At 38.6% G+C, this 22,447-nt stretch overlaps 1 protein-coding gene across 5 annotated transcripts in view; it reads right to left on the bottom strand.

The window, feature by feature from the left end:
- The window catches only part of PIBF1 (progesterone immunomodulatory binding factor 1), a 215,576-nt gene that overhangs the window by 100,247 nt on the left and 92,882 nt on the right, over positions 1 to 22,447 (bottom strand). For all 5 annotated transcript variants that reach the window (XR_009549985.1, XR_009549986.1, XM_007526802.3 and 2 more), the window contains exons 11-12: positions 11,378 to 11,543; positions 8,080 to 8,230 (exon numbers count right to left, since the gene is read on the bottom strand). Coding sequence is in view for 3 of the 5 variants with exons in the window: in XM_007526802.3 (XP_007526864.2) it covers positions 8,080 to 8,230; positions 11,378 to 11,543 (317 nt within the window). In the remaining 2 variants the exon portion in view is untranslated. The remainder of the gene's footprint in view (positions 1 to 8,079; positions 8,231 to 11,377; positions 11,544 to 22,447) is intronic.

Raw genomic sequence — 22,447 nt, 5'->3', positions numbered from 1 at the left:
TAGAAATGAGAGAAGTGGGACATAGGGAGAGATAGAAACACCTGCAGCATTGCTTCACCATTTGTGAAGCTTCCCCTGTGCAGGTAGGGATGGAGCCTTGAACCCAGGCCTTTGCAGTTTGCAACATATGTGCTCAACAGGGTGTACCCCACCCACCCTCTGTCTTTAATTTTTCATGGAGAATCAGGATCCAGTGGTCTGGAATGTGGTACAGCAGATAAAGCATCGGACTCTCAAGCATGAGGTCACGAGTTAAATCCCTGGTGGCACACGTACCAGAGTACTGTCTAGGTTTTCCTCTCTCTTCTCCTATCTTTCTCATTAAAAAAGAAAGAGAGAGAGGAGAGAGAGAGAGAGAGAGAGAGAGAGGGAGAGAGGATCAGTTTTCAGAGGGAGGATTATTAGTAATGAAGGACATGTGGAAATAAGAGATGACAGACACCATGGTCCACAGAGTTTTATCAACTATAATATATGACTGTATGCCCAACTTGATTTCTTCAGCTTGACTAGAGCTAGAGCTAGCATTTAGATTACAATCTAACTCATGTTTCTCTCCAGTAGTTCTAACTCATAAAGAAGGGCAAATTTAGTTACTACCTCAGAAGCCCTCCAGTTACATGTTAATGAGCCCCTACATTTTAATTTAATGGATTAGTATGTCATGGGTTATTATCCTAGTTAAGACTTAAAGACATAAGTAATGTACTATACAATATGGTGACTGGTATTAACAGGATGTACTTGATTTTAGAGCACAAAGCAAAGTTATCTGTGTGCCACTATTTCTCTTAGGCTACAGCATTACAAGGTATGGGGAGACAAAGTGCAGAGGGTATATAAGTATAAAGGACAGAGTATATAAGTATAAGTATATAAGTATAAAGGACAGAGTTGTGAAACTTTAATTAATTGTGAGAGAAGTGGTAATTAGTCTGGAAAACAATGGTAGTATAAAGTGGGTTTGAGGGGGTCGTGGGGTGACGGTAGCATACTAGGTTAAGCACACATAGTATGAAGCTCAAGAACTTGGATGCACAAGGATTGATCAGTTTGAGCCCCCAGCTCCCCACTTGTAGGGGAGTCACTTCTCAAGCAATGAAGCAGGTCTACAGGTGTCTATCTTTCTCTCCCCATCTCTACCTTCTCCTCCTCTCTCAATTTGTCTCTGTCCTATCCAAAAACAATAACAACAACAACAATGGGGAAAAAATGGCCACCAGGAGCAGTGGATTCATAGTGCAGGCACCAAGCCCCAGAGATAACCCTGGAGGCAAAAAAAAAAAAAAAAAAAAAAGAAAGAAAGAAAGGAAGGAAGAATGAAAATAGGTTTAAGGGTGGGTAGATAGCATAAAGGTTATGCAAAGAGACTCTCATGCCTGATGCTCCAGGGTCCCAGGTTCAATTCCCCACACCACCAGAGCTGAGTAGTGCTTTGGTCAAAAACAAAACAAAGTAGGTTTAGTTCCAACTGTAGCTAAACTACTGTTTATTTGGCTGAGTTGGAAATTTACACCCAGCAAGAAACTAATAGCGATAAGTACAAAATGATGGCATGATTATAGCTTTTTTGTTGTCATTATTGATATTACAGAAAAAATATTCAGCAATGGGGAAAGGGATGGTCTAGTTTGGTAGTAGACAATATGTCACAAATTACACTAATAACACAATTGAGAGGCAGGGGTAGAAATGGTTATGCAAACAGACTCTCATGCCTGAGGCTCCAAAGTCCCAGGTTCAATCAATCTCCTGCACTACCATAAGCCAGAGCTAAGCAGTACTCTGGTAGAGAGAATGGAACAAAATAATAAATAAATAAGTAACACAATTGAGACATGGCCCATATTAGCAATGGAAAAAGAAACTAACATAGCTGGGTGGTAGCAAACCTGGTTGAGCGCATATGATACAATGCACAAGGACTCAGGTTCAAGCCCCTGGTCTCCATCTGCAGGGGAAAAGCTTTGTGAGTGGTGAAGCAGTGCATCTTCCCCATCCCTCTTGATTTCTGACTGTCTCCTTCCAATAAATGAATACAGATAATGAAAAAATTTTTTAAAAGAGAGAAAATAAACTAACTTGGATTCTAGACAATTTAAGAAAATGAAGTAGAATAAGGGAACAGAACAATTAAGGTTGACAAAAGCTACTTGGAGAATTAGACTTTAAGGGGGTTGGCGGTGGTGCACCTGGTTGAGTGAACATCTTAAAATGTGTGAGGAACTGGGTTTGAGCCCCTGGTCCCCACCTGCAGAGGGAAAGCTTTGCAGGTGGTGAAGCAGTGCTGCAGGAGTTCCTCTTTCTCTCTCCTTATCTCCTTCTACCCTCTCGATTTCAGGCTGTCTCTATCCAATAAATAAAGACAATAAAAATGCCTAGATTACCCAGAGAGTAGAAAGAATTGCAGAGGATGGGAAGGGAGGGACAGACATCCTATCAGGGAGGGCTGGGTAGCAGAAGAGATATTAAAAGTTATGGAAAAGAGCAAGACACAAAATAACACAGATGAATTTTTTGAGAAATGTGACAAATGACTTATGGAATTTACAAACAGGATGAGGATGGGTAGAAGTTCCCTGAATTTGTCAATTAGAAATTCATTTAAAAATGTGGGGGGGGGGGTACAGAGAGAGAGTGCTCTGGGGTGGATTCATCTTTCCATGAATGCTGCCTAGGTTGGAGTTCAGGCACTATATGGAAGGGGACATGGCAACAGCAGAAGCTATGACACTGCAGCATCTCTCCATATTTCTCTCTTTTTCTCTCTACTTGAATGAACAAGTGGCTCAAAATAGTGAAATCATGTACTTGTGAGGACTTGACTTCCTATGTACATACCAAAAAAATTGATTTATTTAGCTCTTGGGTGATACACAGATTTTTTTTTTCCCTTTTGTTGCCCTGGTTGTTTATCGTTGTTGTTACTATTATTGTCATTGTCGTTGTTGGATAGGACAGAGAGAAATAGAGAGAGGGGAAGACAGAGAGGCGGAGAGAAAGACACCTGCAGACCTGCTTCACCACCTGTGAAGCGACTCCCCTGCAGGTGGGGAGCCGGAGGCTCAAACGGGGATCTTTAGGCGGTCTTTGTGCTTTGCGCCACGTGCGCTTAACCCACTGCGCTACCACTGGGCCCCAAATACATGAATTTTTAACAGCTTGACAAGACAAATCAGAACTAAACTCAAATACCCCAATAATAATTATTTAATTGTGATGAATAATCTAGTGTAAACAGGATACTGTAGTTTGCTATGGTTAGATCTGAATAAATGAAGTCTAATCATCTTCATGTTAACTGAAATTTGCTCAATTGAATGATAACCCTACATGTCATAGTACTTAAAAAAAAGTACTTTAGCTTCTCTGTATTTTTTAAAAAATTATTCACTAATGAGAGAGAAAGAGAGGATAAAATTAGAGCATCACTTGAGCACTTGGAGATATCAGGAATAGAACTCGGGACCTTATGATTATAAGTTCAATGCTTTGGATCCATATTGCAAATGCCCAGTCCTCACCTGCAGGAGGGAAGCTTCACTGGCAATGAAGCAGTGCTGCAGGTGTCTCTCTGTCTCTCTCCCTGTCTCCCCCTTCTCTCTCAATTTGGCTGTCTCTATCCTAACTAACTAAATAAACCAACCAGAGGGGGCCAGGCGGTAGCAGTAGGTTAAGCACACATGGCGCAAAACGTGTGGACCAGCGTAAGGAACCTGGTTCGAGCCCCTGCCTCCCTCGCTGTTGGGGGGAGGGGATCCGCTTCACTTCACAAGTGGTCCATCTTTCTCTCCCCGTCTTCCCCTCATCTCTGGATTTCTCTCTGTCCTATCCAACAACGACAACAATAATAACAACAACTATAAACAACAAGAGCAACAAAAAAAAAGGGGGGAAATGTCCTCCAGGAGCAGTGGACTCATAGTGCAAACACCGAGCCCCAGTGATAACCCTTGAGGCAAATAAATAAATAAACCAACAAGAGTTGAATGTTTTATCTACTGCACCATCTCCCAGCCTGTGTAACTTCAATATTTTTCCTAGAGAATTATAGAAAATATTTACTCATCTGTAAAAGTTGAAATTAGTGTAAATACACTCAGCATCTGTATTTCAAATTAAACATGGTACTATATTTGTTTGTCACACATCTTTTCATCATTCATGATCTCTTACCCATTTTGAAGGTGCAAGCATCAGTCCCTCACCCCTCAACATTTCAACATGTAAATTATCAAGTAAACTTCAATATTTATTTACAGCACTTTTTCTTAAATAAAATGTAAGTGAAACATAAATCTTAAGTCTACCATTCAATGAGCTTTGAGAAATATATATATATTTTTTTCCTCCAGGGTTATTGCTGGGCTCGGTGCCTGCACCATGAATCCACTGCTCCTGGAGGCCATTTTTTTCCCCTTTTGTTGCCCTTGTTGTTGTAGCCTCTTTGTGGTTATTATTATGGCCATTGTTGACGTTGTTCGTTGTTGGATAGGACAGAGAGAAATGGAGAGAGGAGGGGAAGACAGAGAGGGGGAGAGAAAGATAAGACACCTGCAGACCTGCTTTACCGCCTGTGAAGTGACTCCCCTGCAGGTGGGGAGCGGGGGGGGGGGGGGGGGGGGGGGGCTTAAACCGGGATCCTTATGCCGGTCCTTGCGCTTTGGGCCACGCCACATGCGCTTAACCCACTGTGCCATCGCCCGACCCCCGAGAAATATTATTTAACACAGAGCCTATCATGACGCAAAACATTTCAATACCTTGGAGAGTTCCTTCATGTCTTTCCTTATTCAGTTAATTTTTTTTTTATTTCTTTATTGGGGAATTAATGTTTTACATTTGCCAGTAAATACAATAGTTTGTACATGCATAACATTTCCCAGTTTTTATCCAGTTAATTTTTGATAATAGCCATCCTTCCCACTATAGATTATTTCTGCTGCTTCTAAAGCATCTTATAAATTTAGTCATCTGGAAGTTCGGCGGTAGTGCAGTGGGTTAAGCGCACGCAGCGCAAAGCGCAAGGACTGGCCTAAGGATAGTGGTTCGAGCCCCCGGCTTCCCACCTGCAGGGGAGTCGCTTCACGGGCGGTGAAGCAGGTCTGCAGGTGTCTATCTTTCTTCTCCCCCTGTCTGTCTTCCCCTCCTCTCTCCATTTCTCTCTGTCCTATCCAACAAGAAAGACATCAAAAACAACAACAATAACTACAACAATAAAAAAAGGCAACGAAAGGAAATATAAAAAATAAAAATAAATTAATTTATTCATCTAGGACATATTAAACGAAGCATACAATAGCTCAGCTTCATCCATGCTGTTAAGCAATAAATAGTTAAATTTTATTGTACTGAGCAGTATTATTCTACCATGTAAAATTGTGAAGGTTTGCTTAACCATCTTCCTGTGGTAGACACCTGAGCTGTTGCTAGTATTTTCACTACTATGAATAAAGTTCCTATGAATATTCTAATAGAAGAGCCTTTGCATGCATATGCTTTTTCCCTCTGGGTCAATAAGAATGGGTCTGCTAAATCAGTACATATTGACTTTATAAGAAATGCCAGTTGTTCCACATTCTTTCTAATGCTTTCTGGTAATGTCAATCTTGTTAATTCCAGCCTCTCTAGTAGATGTGCTGTGGAACTATCAGAAATGGCCTTTTTAAAATATCTTTTCCATTTCCATATAAATGGAATATGAAAACATTAACAAGGCATTACGATTGAGACAGCAGTGCATTTACAGAATACATGATATATATATATATATATATATATATATATATGTCTTATTTGTCCTAACAGTGTTTTGCTTCTCTTTTTTGTTGTTAAATTTATACACTTTTGTGCTTTTTACACTATTTTAAGTAAAATTTCTTTTAAAAATTCCAAATGTCTGCTCCCAGATTATATATTTTTAAATAACTTTGTAGAAAGATTTCATCAAGTGTTTTTCTATGTCTGGAAACACAGTATGACTCTTTTCTTTCTTATTTACATACTCCTCCCCCCTTTTTTACTTCTTATTTCTTTCTTGTTTTACTGTGTAGGAGTTCAAGTACAAACTTTTGGTTTAGAAAGTTATTTTTATAGGTAAGTTTTTTTTATACTGTTTAAAAAATATTTATTTATCGGATAGAGTCAGAAATTGAGAGGGAAGGGAGTGATAGAGAGGGAGACAGAGGGAGACCTGCAGCTCAGCTTTACCACTCACAAAGCTTTCCCCCTGTAGGTGGGGTCCAGGGGCTCAAAGCCGGGTCCTTGCACTTTGTAACATGTGAGCTCAACCAAGTGTGCCACCACCTGTCCCCTAAAAAAGTTATTTTTATGCAGTACCAGAGATAGAATCCAGGACCTTACTGACTCCAGGGTACATTCTAACTCAGAGGCATTTCTCCAGGTCTCCCAAATACAATGCTAACGGAATCGGGCTGTAGAGCAGCGGGTTAAGCTCACGTGGCGCCAAGCGCAAGGACCCACGTAAGAATCCAGGTTCAAGCCCCTGGCTCCCCACCTGCAGGAGAGTGGCTTCATAGGCGGTGAAGCAGGTCTGCAGGTATCTGTCTTTCTCTCCCCGGGCTTTAGTTCCACACTACATCTACCACCAAAATTCTGTGATTCCCTCTCCATCTCATATTTCCAGTGATAACCACTATACTTCTTGTAAAGTCTTAGAAAAAGTCTGGTCACTTCTTTTTTTTCTGTTTGTGAGTTCATGTGTTTCAGCTCCCTATGTTCCATGTGAGTGACATCATCTGACTTGGCATTAAAGTAGATGTATGGTATGATCAAATCTGCATTTTATAAAGATTAATCTTGTGCCAGTTCAAAAATTGAAAATAAACATGAAAATTATGTGGTTATCAGAATTTGACCATATATATATATATATTTAAAAAAAGAAAGAAAGAAGAAGAATGAAAAAAATTTTTTTCATGGTTGGGGAGATGGTTCAACTGGCACAGCATCAGACTTTCAAGTCTCAAAATTTCAGTTTGTTTCTCAGAGCTGCAAGTCTTGGCCCTCTTTCTATGTCCTCTGCCTTGTGTGACACTCTCTTTTTCAAATTAAATTTTTTTTTCTTAAGTTGATCTATAAATAGAATACTGTTCTTAGAAGAAAATGCAACTTAGATCATTAAAATACTGTCTAGACTCAAAGTCAATTAAGGTTTAAACACATACTGATAAGAATAATTTCATTATTCTAAATTAAAAATGTTCTAAAGCAAATATCAAAGTCACTAGTAAAATGTCAGTTAAAAGTATTAGCTTGGCCTGGGAGATGGTGCAATGGAGAAAGCACTGAGCCCTGAAGCATGAGGTCCAGAGTTGATACTCTGCATCATATGTGCCAGAGTGATACTCTGATTTTTGCTCTGTCTTTTATCTACTTTCTCTCATAAATAAGTAATATATACTTTTAAAGTATTCCCATAAGATCATACAGGGAAATAATAATAAGAAAAAATGAAATAAAATATAACTCAAAAATTATGACACAGTACACTCAAATATATTCATAGTACATTCAATAAATACAATGAATTTCTAACTCTCCTTTTCAATTCATTCACAATTTATTTCTCCTCACAGATATATATCCCTCCACGGTAAATATTAACTCCGAATCTCTTCTGTACTTCAATACAAAACCTATCTATCTCTTGCTTATAGCACTTAATTTCCTTTATTTAATTATTTGTCAATATTTTATCTCTCAAGGTAGACTAGGAATAAGCAAGAATTATTACATGAACTCCACACTTCCATTTTGTGGCAGTACGTAAACATTTAATAACTGCTGAATGAGGACACCACAAAAATATATATATATAATATATGCATACACATTTGAATCCACCTACTAAAATAAAGATACATTGATATTTAAAATAGGAAAATGATAATTAAAATATACTGTCATCTACATTTTTAAGAGAAATTTACCAAGGTAGTTATAGAAATAACACCAATTTCCCTTGTGTTCCCAGAGAGAAAAAAGAAAGCTGGAGGGGAGGGGAGGGGAGGGGAGTAGAGGGGTCACAGGGATGGTAGGTAGCTGGGAGAGACTTACTTTCTGCAGTTTGCATTATTATTGCATCAAGCTCTTTTTCCAATTTCTCATAAATGTCTAGTCTTGCCTGATGATCTGAGTTCTGTGCCTGAAGTTCAGTAATGCGTTTTTCAGAAGAGGCTTGGAGGCTATAAAATTCTTTAGTTAAAACCTGATAGTAGAAGAAAGATATTTGCAAAGGGAGAATTAAATATGTTAACAGTTAAGTCAAAAACACAATGCTAAGGTATTTTTAGGCCTTTTTTTTTTTTTAGTAAGTTAATTACAAAAAAATCAATTTAGATGATTGAGAAAACAAAACACATATTTCTAAGTATTATCTTTTTTTAAACAAAAAATTTATGAAGCATTTTATTAGTACATTGAAAGTACATGTGAGGTGTTACTTTAAACAGTATCAGTAAATGGCCTTATCTAGAAAGAAAGACACATGAAAGTTGGAATGATTCTGTGTAAAAGTGAAAAGAAAATTCCATTTTGAATGTTACCTAACACAATCATTGTAATTATAACAATGAGCTAAAGAGAGAGAGAGAGAGAGAGACATCTCTAGTGACAAAGAAATATTTTCAGGGGCTGGGCAGTGGCATTCTTGGTGGAAAGCACATGGACCCAGGTTTGAGCCCTTGCATGACCCCTCCCTGCTGGGGTAAAGCTTCACAAGTGGTGAAGTATGGCTACAGGTGTCTCTCTGTCTTCCTTCCTATCCTCCCCTTTCCTCTCAATTTCTGGCTGTCTCTATCCAATAAACAAATAAAGATAATACAAAAACCAAAAAACTCGTTTCCTTAAAATAAAAAAAAAAAAAGAAATATTTTTTAAAGGTTTATTTAATTTTCCCAGCAGTCAAAGTTATTTTAGTGGCTACATTAAATTCTAACTTTTTAAAATGGTCACTTACCAGTCCTGACTAAATTATGAAGTTTCCTAATACAGTATAGGTAATGAAGTATTTCCTGAGAAACATTAGAATATTATGGCTAAGAATATAGATTTCAATTCTGACTTTGGCACTTAATTAGTAATTACCTTTCTTACGACCACAGAATGTGATCTCAGATCTAAAGGGATGCAGAGGTCACATAGGCTCCTAAGCTGATTATGGGCCCCAGATCACATCAAATCGATGGGGTTTACAGTCAACAATATTTATACCCCTTTCCCATATTAGGGAGCTACTCTCTTCCCTGATCCAGCTTGCTGGCCCCTTTTCCAGCCATGACATCATCTCCCCAGACAATAACTTGGATCTACCTGCATATCATATTTCAGGCTCAGGGGCAAAAAGAAAAGGTGGGGGGGAACCTAGTATAGCCACAGGCCCTTTGGAATTTAACTAAAATATGCCTACTAGCTATCTACAAAATTGGGGGACCCTCAACTCTTCGTCTGAACTATTCCAGCATTTAGGTCCATGATTGGTCAACAGTTTGTTTGGCTTTGTATATTAACTCTCTTTTCAGCCACCAGGTTCCAGATGCTAGCATGATGCCAACCAAACTTCCCTGGACAGACAACCCCACCAATATGTCCTAGAACTCCGCTTCCCCAGAGCCCCACCCTACTAGGGAAAGAGAGAGGCAGGCTGGGAGTATGGATGGACTTGTCAATGCCCATGTTCAGTGGGGAAGCAATTACAGAAGCCAGACCTTCCACCTTCTGTACCCCATAATGACCCTGGGTCCATGCTCCCAGAGGGATAAAGAATAGGAAAGCTATCAGGGGAGGGGATGGGATACAGAGTTCTGGTGGTCAGAACTGTGCAAAGTTGGAAGTTGTACCCCTCTTATCCTATGGTTTTGTCAATGTTTCCTTTTTACAAATAAAAAAATTTTTTAAATGTAGATTTTACACCCAAGTGTCAACAACTGTACTAGAAACCATTAAGCTCTCAATAAAAGGTTAATTAAAAAAATTTAAATTAAAATTTTTAAAAATATATTTATTTTCCCTTTTGTTACCCTTTTTTTATTGTTGTTGTAGTTATTGTTGTTGTTACTGATGTCGTTGTTGTTAGGACAGAGAGAAATGGAGAGAGGAGGGGAAGACAGACAGGGGGAAAGACACCTGCAGACCTGCTTTACCACCTTTGAAGGAATTCTGCACACTGCTCAACTGTGTGTGTGTGTGTGTGTGTGTGTGTGTGTGTGTGTCCAAGTATTGCTGGAAGGTTCATTCCCAATTCTTACCAAAGCACCGTTATTATGTAAGAAATAAAACTGTGAAAGTGTGGAGTCAGGTGGTAGTGCAGCGGGTTAAGCACAGGTGGCACAAAGCGCAAGGACCAGCATAAGGATTCCAGTTCAAGCCCCCGGGCTCCCCACCTGCAGGGGAGTCGCTTCATGGGCAGTGAAGCAGGTCTGCAGGTGTCTGTCTTTCTCTCCCCCTCTCTGTCTTCCCCTCCTCTCTCCATTTCTCTGTCTCCTATCCAGCAACGACGACATCAATAACTACAACAATACAACAGGGGCAACAAAAGGGAATAAATAAATAAATAAGTTAAAAAAAAACTGTGAAAGCACTGAATTAATAGGGTCTTTAAGATCCACTAATTTAGTTATTCTGAAATATGTTTAATAAAATGCAGGAGATAAGATGATGACTCACCCATTAGAGCACAAATTTCTGGTCCTCACCTACAGGGGGTAACCTTCAGGAGTGGTGAAACAGTACTGCAATGTGTTTCATATCTCCTTCCTATGGTACTTCTCCCTCTCCCTCCACCCCCATCACTCTGTCTCTCATCGTTTATTTAAAAAAAAGGGGGGGGCTGGGGTCCAGGCGGTAGTGCAGCAGATTAAGCACACATGGTGTCAAGTATAAGGACCGGCACAGGAATCCCGGTTCAAGCCCCCGGCTCCCCACCAGCGGCGGTGGGGGGGGGGGGAGCCTTCATGGGTGAAGCAGGTCCGCAGGTGTCTCTTTCTCTCCTCTTCTCTGTTTTCCCCTCCTCTCTCTATCTCTCTGTCCTATCCAACAGCAAGAGCAATAACAACAAGGGCAACAACATGGGAAAATGGCCTCCAGGAACAATTTGCAGTGCAGGCACCAAGCTCCAGCTATAACCATGGGGGAAAAATATATATATATATATATATATATTTCTAGCTGTTATTTTGAATGGGACTTTTTTTTTGTCCCCCTAATTCCAGCCCTTTAGGGCATAACATCTTTTTGAAAAGAAAAGATTTCCATTGTGTTTGTGCAAGATATAAATAAAGCTCAAGATTATGTAGGCCTGTACTTATGAATCTTCTATGTCATATTGTTTAAAAAAAAAAAAAGGTTGTACTCGTACCTCCAATTTTTTCTGGTATTTTTCACATTCCAGTTGACACTGTGTAAGATTTCTCGCAGTTTCCTCTTGTATAAGTTGAACACGCTCACTTTCAAATGACTTTAACTTACTTTGATGGAGAAATTCTGTCACTTTACTTTCTGTACTAAGTTGTAGCTCTCTGTACCTGGTGTAAACAGAACATTTAGGAGATTACAAAGAATTCTCAATGATTTATATAAACATTGCATCCATTTTCCCACATCTCTATACTATTGTGCTGCTAATAACTTACATTTACTCAGCAAAGCTTTTGTAAATAATTTAGGCATATGTGTGAAAATATGTTAAGTCCAGGGCATAAAACATACCAATTAGCTTCCTCTATTGCTTTTCCTATTTTACTCCTTCCATTTCAAAATAATTATTTCCTGTTAGTATTGAAATTTTGTAATACATTTAAGATAAAAATGGTGAAGGAAAATTTCAGTTATGTTGCTTAAAATGATTTAATTTCTATACATTTCTTAGACCTTCTTAAATTATAGCACTGTTGTAGGTTTACTGCTTTGTTCTAAATACAACTAATGTAAGATGGGGAAGAACAGTATGAAATGTGTACATTAAAATGCAAACTCTTGCAACTTGTAAGATAATTTTTTAAATTTAGCCAATACATTTAGATATTGCAAGCAAAAATAATATAAAAATTACAAACATAGACATGTAACTACAAAGCCTATTCCAACACTGATACTCTTACATAGGTATAACAAGTAATAAAAATATTCTCATTTATTGTGTGAAGTTGTACCCCTCTTACCTTTGGTTTTGTCAATGTTTCCTTTTTATAAACAAAAAAATTAAAAAATATATATTCCCATTTAACATACAAATCACATATTACAACTCTGAAAATGTTTTAGGTTGACCATATTCTAAGAGAAAACAAAACAAAGCCTTGTCATGCGTTATCTGGGAGCTATTAGGAAACAGTTATAAAGCTAGATGCTATTAAAATGTATTTATTCAGAGGATGAAAGAGATCATTCACCTACCAGGTAGCACCCATATCTTGCAGAGTGACCTACACTGAAGCAGTGAAGCTTGTGTCTTTCTCCTTCTCTATTTCTTCCTTCTCTCCCAGTTTCTCTCTTTGTTAATCCAATAAATAAATTAAATAAAATATTTTTTAAATGTGTATACAGGGAGTTGGGCGGTAGCGCAGCTGGTTAAGCGCACGTGGCACATAGCTTAAGGACTGGTCTAAGGATCATGGTTCGAGCCCCCGGCTCCCCACCTGCAGGGCAGTCACTTCACAGGTGGTGAAGCTGGTCTGCAGGTGTCTATCTTTCTCTCCCCCTCTGTCTTCCCCTCCTCTCTCCATTTCTCTCTGTCCTATCCAACAACGACAACATCAACAACAATAACTAAAAAACAACAAGGGCAACAAAAGGGAAAATAAATACTTTTTTAAAAAAAATGTGTGTACAATCCCCCCTCCTAAAGAACTTGGTTTTCCATCTTTCTATTTATTTACTTATTTATTTTTTTACCAGAGTACTGCTCAGCTCTGGTTTATGGTGGTACAGGAGACAGAACCTGGGACTTTAGAGCCTCAGGCATAAGATCTATTTGCATAATCATTATGCTATCTAACCTCCACCCTTGAACTTGGTTTTCTGGAGAAGACAGATAAACATCAAAGTTGCTAAAAGTAGGGTAAATAAGCTTAAGAATATGATTTTAAAAAAAAAGCAGTGACCAAAGAATATGGTAAGAGCTTAAGGCAGGAGGGGGAGGTAGTATAATGGTTACATAAACACTGTTATTTGAGGCTCCAAGGTCTCAAGTTCAGGTTCAGTTCCCCAACTACCAGAAGCCAGAGCTGAGCAGTATTCTGGTAAAAAAAAAAAAAAAAAAAAAAGCAACTGTTAAGGTCATCAAGAACACACAGATAGAAGACTTCATTCAGGGTGTCGGTCGGTAGCGCACATGGTGCAAAGCACAGGATAGACACCTGCAGACCTGCTTCACCGCTTGTGAAGTGACCCCCTGCAGGTCGGGAGCCAGGGGCTCCAACCCGATCCTTACGCCAGTCCTTGTGTTTAGAGCCATGTGTGCTTAACCACATTCTGTTTATCTCTTCATTAGTTGAGACATTTAGGGTGTTTATTTTTTACTATTTGAACAATATTGTTATAGAGACTTACACAGACATTTCTGTTAGGGTTAGGGTTATTATTTTTATATTTCCATTTATCTTGTTCATCTAGCTAGGAAAATAGTTTTGATGTCATATAACTTAGGAACTATAAAATGCTTCCCAGTGTTGTACTATTTACATGCCCACCAGTAATTGTGAGGGTGCCAACTTCTTCATAGTCTTGTCACACTATCTCATTTTGATTATAATCACTCGTGTATACTAGTAAAAATTATTCATTAAAACATTTAGCAATTTACCATTTCACTGACCTGAAAATGCCTTTGTACTTCTTAGAGTAAATTGTCTTTATAAGAATAAACGGGGTGGGGTTAGATAGCAAATAGTTATGCAGAGACTTTGATGCCTGAGGCTCCAAGGTCCCAGGTTCAATCCCCAGCACCATCATAAACCAGAGCTGATCAGAGCTCTAGTAAAAAAAAAAAAAAAAGAAATCATAAAAAAGAATAAATGCATAAAATTCTTAAAATTAATGCTTACTTTGTATGTTAAACTACTAGGCACACTAGACTTAACTACTTACATTCCGGATAAGACACTTCAGAATGTGATTAGTAATTTTATTCTTTTTTTTTTTAACCAGAGCACTGTTCAGCTTTGGTTTATGGCGGTGCAGGGGATTGAACCTGGGACTTTTGGAGCCTCAGGCATGAGAGTCTATTTGCATAACCATTATGCTATCTACCCACCACCTCCTTTTTTTTTTATTACTTATTTTATAAATAGTTGTTTTGAAAAATTATACCAGGGACCAGATGGTGGCACACCTGGTTAAGTGCTCACTGTACAGTGTGCAAGGACCCAGGTTCAAGCCCCTGGTCCCCACCTGAAGGGGGAAAGCTTCACAAGTGGTGAAGCAGGGCTGCAAGTGTCTCTCTGTCTCTTTCCCTGTTTCCCCCTACCCTCTCAATTTCTATCTCTATCCAATAATAAAAAAAGATTAAAATAATTAAACCACAAAATCAGCCCTTTTAAAATTATTATTATTATTTTGCCTCCAGGGTTATTGCTGGGGCTCAGTGCCTGCACTATGAATACACTGCTCCTGGGGCTATTTTTTTCCCTTTTGTTGTTTATCATTGCTTTTGTTATTGCTGTCATTGTCATTGTTGGATAGAACACAGAGAAAGGAGGGGGGAGAGAAAGATAAGACACCTGCATACCTGCTTCACCACTTGTGAAGCGACCCCCCTGCAGGCGGGGAGCCAAGGGCTTGAACTGGGATCCTTATGCTTCGAGACATGTGCACTTAACCTGTTGTGCTACCACCTGGCCCCCCAAATTTGCCTTTTTTATGAAACCGTAGTACTACAGGCAATTCTGAGATGAATGTCATCTCCAAATAGGAAACTATAAAGACTAACCTTCCAGTTCTACCTGTTTTTATTCACTTACATGGTACTTGGAAATTTAATACTATCATTCTCCTCCTATATTAAAAAGGATATCTAAAGAATTATCACCTAGAAATATGAGAATACTAAGTTTAGTAAACCAATACTTCCAGAAGCCAATAGTAAATCTAGAGGACTAATCTGTGCCCATGTTATTTACACAGTGAAAGACTCTGCCTCAGATCATTATGTAATAACTCTTGTTATTTTAATATGCTCAGTTAAACTGTGTATGGGTTGAAGAGCCAGTAGAGTTACAAAAGCAGTGTCAGCATGAAGGAAAGGACAATGAAAGGAGCACAGACTGACAGTTTCAGGTAACTCCCTATTACTTTTTTTTCCCTTCACATTTAACTTTGTTGATTCAGAAGTCTTATTTCATCCTACTAATGTGAACATCATATTTAAACTAAGTCAATATTATTCACTCACTAACAACTTTATGCTTGACATTCTAACTCAACAGTGTATAACTTCAAGAGGTCTATAAAGTCTATAAAGTCCAGCACACTGGAAAGGTGGTACAGTGGTAGAGTGCAGGACTTGCAACAGTAAGGTTCTGAGTTTGATCCTCAGTACTCCACATGCCAGAGTGTTGTGACCCCAACAGTAATCTGGGACTATTAGCATACAAATGACATCAGCCTGAGTCTGGACACACAGAAAAGGGAATTATAAAAGCATGGACTTGGAGCAGCTCAGGCTCTTTGGCTGCTGCTTCTTCTCCTGGTCAGAAGCATGTCGGCGGAGGTGCTCCAGGTATCCACCATGGCTACTTCTCCTGGGAACTGAGCACGTGTGACTCTGCTAGCTGGTAAACTTTTAGACCCCTCTACAGCCATGAGCAACCTATACTTCAGCTGATAACTGTTTATCTTATGAGACTAAACTTTTTATATCTATATTCAGACTTTATGGACCTAGTGTACCCTTAACCCCTAAGGATAATTGCTTATTTTGCCTTTTACCGGTTTCACCCTAATAAAACCTTCTATTTTTAAACCTGTTCTCAGCTCCCTGCTGTGAATCCTTTTACTTGCCCACAACTCCCTTACCCCTTTCAAGCTAAGTTTCAACACCAGAGTAATGCTTTTTATTCTGTCTTTCTTAGATAAATATTTTATTTTTTTTAAGATTTTATTTATTTATTAATGAGAAAGACAGAACTGCACCACCTCCTGGACCACTTAAATAAACATTTTCTAAGTTAGCATATCACCAGAATATCCAACTATCCTCAGAACCTTTTCATCCCCAAGTTCAAAGTTGGTTAGATTAGGTGTTACGTTATATGGGTATCTGGGTTTTTAGTTTCCATAAGAATCACCCATATAAAAAGAAAGATGTGGTGAAAAAAGAAATTGCTGGTGGGAAATATGAACTGGTCCAGTCCTTATGGAAAACAGTTTGAAGATTCCTCAAAATATTACAAATATAATTGTGGTCCGGGAAGTGGCACAGTGGATAAAGCATTAGACTATTAAGCATAAGGTCCTGAGTTCATTCCCTGGCAACACATGTACCACATTGATGTCTGGTTCTTTCTCTCTTTCCCCATCCTATGCTTCTCATAAATAAATAAATAAATAAATAAATAAATAAATAAATAAATAAATAAAAAAACAGGGCAGGGGTAGATAGCACAATGGTTATGCAAATAGACTCTCATGCCTGAGGCTCCGAAGTCCCAGGTTCAATCCCCTGCACCACCATAAACCAGAGCTGAGCAGTGCTCTGGTAAAAAAAATTAAAATAAAATAAAATAAAAAAAGAACCTACAATACAATCTAGCAATTCCTTTCTTGGGGACCTATCCATAGAACACAAAGTATGTATGCCAGATCTAGGCACACCCATGTTCACTAAAGCATTATCTGTAACAGCCAAAATTTGGGAAGTAATCCAAATGACAGACGAGGGGCTACAGAACGTGTGGTGTACAAACATAATGGAATACACAACTGTAAGAAATGATGAAACCTCTTCTGTGACAACTTGGATGAAACTTGAAGGAATCATATTACCTGAAATAAGCCACAAAGAGGATGAAAACCAGATGATCTCACTCAAAAGTGAGAAGCAAAAAGAGGTGCAGGAATGAATCCTCAAGTGTCACAGAAAAGCAATTCACTGGTGACTGATCTCTCTATTCAGAAACATGCAGTGTTAATGTAGAATGATGAGGAATTGTCATTTTTATGACATCTTCATTAAAAGGCTGATTCAAAAAAAAAAAAAAGACAGCAAGAAAGATGCAAAGACTTTATCGAGGTAAGGAAATGAGTGAAAAGAGGGCTGGGAGACAAGTGTCCTAAACTGGAGGAAGATAATAGTTCACTGGAGGTTGTTGTGTGCAGACACACATCATAAGGAGATGTGAAACTGTAACATGTAATACCAGTCTTATAAATGATCATTTACCCAATAAAGAGATTAATAACAGCAACAACAAAAGAATCACCCAAATATCACACACTTCTCTAAAAATGGTAATGGAAAGTCCCAGAATGAACTTTTGCTCTGAAAGAACATTGTGCAACAGATTTTGGGGCTAGAAGTACAAGGACATGTTCAAAGGTGAAAATTAATTATTAGAATTATGTAGGGCCAGGTGGTGGCACACCTGTGTGAGTACACGTTACAATGTGAAACGACTGGGGTTCAAGCCTCCAGTCCCCACCTGCAGGGGGAAAGCTTCATACGTGGTGAAGCAGTGCTACAGGTGTCTCTTTGTTTCTCTCCTCTCTACCAGCCCCCTCTTCTCAATTTCTGGCTGTCTATATCAAATAAATAAAAATAAAATAAAAAAGATAAAAGTAATAAAATAAATAACTAAAAAGAATTATCTACAAAGCAGTTAACCCGAAGAAAAGTGTTCAGGGTTCTTTTTTTCTTTTATAATTTTTTTTTTTTTCCTTCTTTCTACCAGAGCACTGCTCAGCTCTGGCTTATGGTGGTAGGGGAGATTGAACCTAGGACTTTGGAGCCTCAGGCATGAGAGTCTCTTTGCATAATCATTATGCTATCTACCCCAGCTGGTATTCAGGTTTTGATGAGTTAAACTCCAAATAGCATAGCATATTCTGCAATGCTGAGAATAAACACATCAATATCTCATTCAAGGCTTAGGAATGGGAGACTTTATTTACATGAAAGGACTGGGTAAAGCATTAACTGTGGATGTAGCAGAGTGGATAAAGCCTTGGATACTCAAGTATGAAGTCACAAGGTCAATCCTCAGTGATAATTTAGTTTTCTCTGTCCTATCCAATAAAAAGAAGGAAAATTAAAAAAAATAATGGCCTCAGGAGCAGGTAGTTCATTGTGCAGACATCAAGCCTAGTAGATAAATCTGGTGGCAATAAAAAAAAAACCGCATTTATGTATTCACATTCATATGAATGTAATATCAAAATTTTCATCTGATGTTGATTATATTCTTCAATTATAATAATTTATAAATCACTGGAAAGTAGCATAGGACAGAATCCTCTGTTATTCAGATTACATGCCAACTTGGAACATTGAAATAAATGCCCCTTTAATGGGAAACACTTGTTTTCTAATTGAAAATCACTCTATGGGGTGGCACAAATTTACTGATATGAACATGTGAAAGTTTTGAATGTAAAAAGCTATTTAGTGGTCCAGGAGGTGGTGCAGTGGAAAAAGCACTGGATTCTCAACCATGAGGTCCCAAGATCAACCTCTGGTAGCACATGTTCCAGAGTGATGTCTGGTTTTCTCTCCCCATCCCTCCTTCCTCCTACCCATCTCATTAAAAAATACTTTAAAAATAAATAAAATGCTATTTAGAACAATTATCAGTTATCAGAAAATATACCTCAAATTGTTTTCTTTTTGTTGATACTAAAACAGAAAATATAAAGTTTTTATTTTTTGCAGTACTGCTTTGCCAACTATTTTCTTTCATATTTTGCTATTAAATATTATAACAATTTTAGAATTAAGAACATTAGTGGGGAGTCGGGCTGTAGCGCAGCGGGTTAAGCACAGGTGGCGCAAAGCACAAGGACCGGCATAAGGATCCCGGTTCGAACCCCGGCTCCCCACCTGCAGGGGAGTCGCTTCACAGGCGGTGAAGCAGGTCTGCAGGTGTCTATCTTTCTCTCCCCCTCTCTGTCTTCCCCTCCTCTCTCCATTTCTCTCTGTCCTATCCAACAACAACAACAATAATAACTACAACAATAAAACAACAAGGGCAACAAAAGGGAATAAATAAATAAAATAAATATAAAAAATTTTTTAAAAAAAGAACATTAGTGATAGGTAAAGTGAACTGTACACACACACACACACACACACACACACACACACATCTCTATAGAAATACAAAAATTTTGAAATTATAAACCCGAGATCTGTTAACTTTACAAACCAATGTTAAGTCACCAATGATAGAAATTATTTTTAAAAAATTAAGAACATACCTAGAGATTGAATCAAAATTATTTTCAATAAAAATTAGGAGATCAGTTACTGAAGCCTAAAAATATACATGTAAAATTATAGTGAAACAAAATTCAGATACCTCAGAGATCAATTACTGAAGCCTAAAAATATGCATATAAAATTATAGGAAAACAGAATTCAGATATGTCAGGCCTTTCCCTTTCAACTGTGAAATTTTATGAACTGAAAGAAAAGCAGGTAGAAAAAAATGTATAAAACTGCCATCAATGTGGCAACAATGACTGCTACAGGATAAGAGAAAGGAATTTAAAAGGCGTTTGGGCAGTTGTCCAAATGTTTCTGCCATTTAGATGATTTCTTCATCCAGTTTATTTTTCAGCTGTAATACTACATCTGTCATTTTTGGCTTACAAGTTAATTCTTAAGTGAATGCAAGAGATCTTTTTTTGCTGGGTTAAAAACGCTGAGTATGTTTAACAACTGTACAGTGGATTTAGAAGAATTTCAAGCATGCATTTAGAGTAATTCAGTGCATCAATAACATCATGATCAAATAAAATTGTCATTAATAAAATAAACAACACAGTAATATTTAGCCGTCTTATAATGAAAAAAAAGGTGCCTTACTTATGAAGATAAGGTTACTCAAGTAAAATAGATACAATGAATGGAATGCTGCCTTAAAATAAATCAAAGCATGCATGAGATAAAATTAGAGTAAAATAATTTATAACAGTGTTTGAATGGTTAGTTGTTTTCCCTTTGGTGTTAACAAGTAACACTTAAAACCAAGCTTGAACCATTCTCTAAACCACGTATCAGAGTTCCACAGCTCTCAAAACTGTTTCATGCAGATTTCATTATATATCTCAGAGTGCTGGGATACATTAGAGGAAAAACAATCATAGCAATTAAAATTGAATCTGACTATGAAGGCTCTGACAATTTTTTTTGAGATAGTATAACAAAAGATACAAATGTTTATCTGGAGACAGAAAATACCCAGGATAACTAAAGCAATCCTAAGAGAAAAAGAGCAAGAATGGAGGTATTAAACTTCCTGACCTCAAAAACATACTACAAAGATGCTATAATCAAAACAGCCTGGTACTGGACCAAAGATAGTCACACAGACCAGTGGAATAGAATTCAGAGTCCATAGTCAACAATTAGCTCTGCTTTATATCTGAATTCTTTTTCAGTCACCAGGTTACAGATGATACCATGACGCCAACCTGACTTTCTTGGGCAGACAACCTCAGCAATGTGTCCTGGAGCCCTGCCTCCCCAGATCGCTGCCCCACTAGGGAAAGAGAGAGGCAGGCTGGTGTGGGTCTGATGTGTGCTTGAGCATGGGTGGCTAACCCCCCCTCCCCCCCCACCCTGGGAGTTTGTCTGTCAGTCTCCCCTTGGCATGCCAGCCTTGCGGTAGAGCAAGATGTGGCAAGAGTATGTGGGGGAATTCCAACCTTCTTATCAGTCTCACCACATCACCCTCCCCTCCCCCTTCTGGTGGGCTTCACCTTTCTTATATTTCTATTTCCCTGTTCCTGCATCACCATCCATACCCTCTCATTGCTTTGCTCTCTTTTCCCTTATAAGGAGATATTGACCTCACTGGCCAGCTGGCTACTTCCCCTGTACAGCTACCCATTTATAAACTTGTAACTGCATCAATAAAGATGTTCCGTTCCCCTCAATGGTACCCTAAAGAGGTTTGTGTATCATCCACTGCCATGACATGCTGGAAGACCCCATTAATGAACTCGCTCCTGCCTCATTTCTCCCCCATGATCCCCAGCATCTGGCGCCCAACATGGGGCACCCCAACAGGCTGGGAGTATGGATCGACCTGCCAACGCCCATGTTCAGCAGGGAAGCAATTAAAGAAGCCAGATCTTCCACCTCTGCACCCCGTAATGAACCTGGGTCCATACTCCCAAAGGGATTAAGAATAGGGAAACTATCAAGGGAGGGAATTGCATATGGAGTTCTGGTGGTAGGAATTGTGTGGAAATGTACCCCTCTTATCCCATGGTCTTGCCAATATTTCCATTTTATAAATACAAATTAAAAAAAAAAGAACTGAAAGTCCAGAAATCAGCCCCCACACTTATTGTCAACTAATTTATGACAAGAGAGCCCAAAACATCAAATGGAAAAAGGATGGGGCCCAGTGGTGGTGCACCTGGTTAAGCGGACATATTACAATGCACAAGAACCCAGGTTTGAGCCCCCAGCCCCCACCTGCAGGTGAAAAGATTCACAAGTGGTGACATAGGGCTGCAAGTGTCTCTTTTTCTCCTTCTCTCTATATCTCCTTCCTTCTCTTCTGGCCGTCTCTATCCAAAAGCAAATAAAGATAAATTTTAAAAAATTTTAAAAAGACTTCCTTGGTTGAGATTCATAGGTTTCAGGTTCAATCCCCCATATTAAAATAATCTGGAGCTGGGGAAGAAAAAGCCAGTTCAACAAATGGTGTTGGGAAAATTGGGTTGAAGCATGCAGAAGAAAGAAACTGAACCAGCAAACTTCATCATACACAAAAATTAACTGCAAATGGGTCAAAGATTTAGAAGGTAGACTATAAGTCATCAAATAGTTAGAGGAAAACCTAGGCAGAGGGCCATGGTGCACCCAATTGAGCACACACATTATCATCACAAGGACCTGGTTTCTAGCTCCCACTAACCCCTGAAGGCGGGGATGCTTCATGAGTGGTGAAGCAGGTATGCAAGTGTCTTTTTCTTTCCCTCTCAACCTTCCACATTCCTCTCAATTTCTCTCTGTCCTATCAAATAAAAAAGAGGGAAAAAAAAAAAGAAGAAGAAATGACTTCTGGGAGAGGTGGATTCGTAGTGCTGACACTAAGCTCCAGCAATAACCCTGGTGTCAACAGAGAACAACAAAAAAGGAAAACACAGATCTTTTTTCATATATAAGTTTTTGCAACATCTTTACTGATTCAAATCCAACTGTAGGGAAAACAAAACAAAGCAAAAGCAAAAATAGACCAGTGAGACTACATCAAACTGA

This window comes from Erinaceus europaeus, chromosome 5 (assembly GCF_950295315.1).
Source record: "Erinaceus europaeus chromosome 5, mEriEur2.1, whole genome shotgun sequence".
Classification (NCBI taxonomy): domain Eukaryota; kingdom Metazoa; phylum Chordata; class Mammalia; order Eulipotyphla; family Erinaceidae; genus Erinaceus; species Erinaceus europaeus.
Note: the sequence above shows the minus strand (reverse complement) of the source record. Positions and strands in the feature narration are given on the sequence as shown.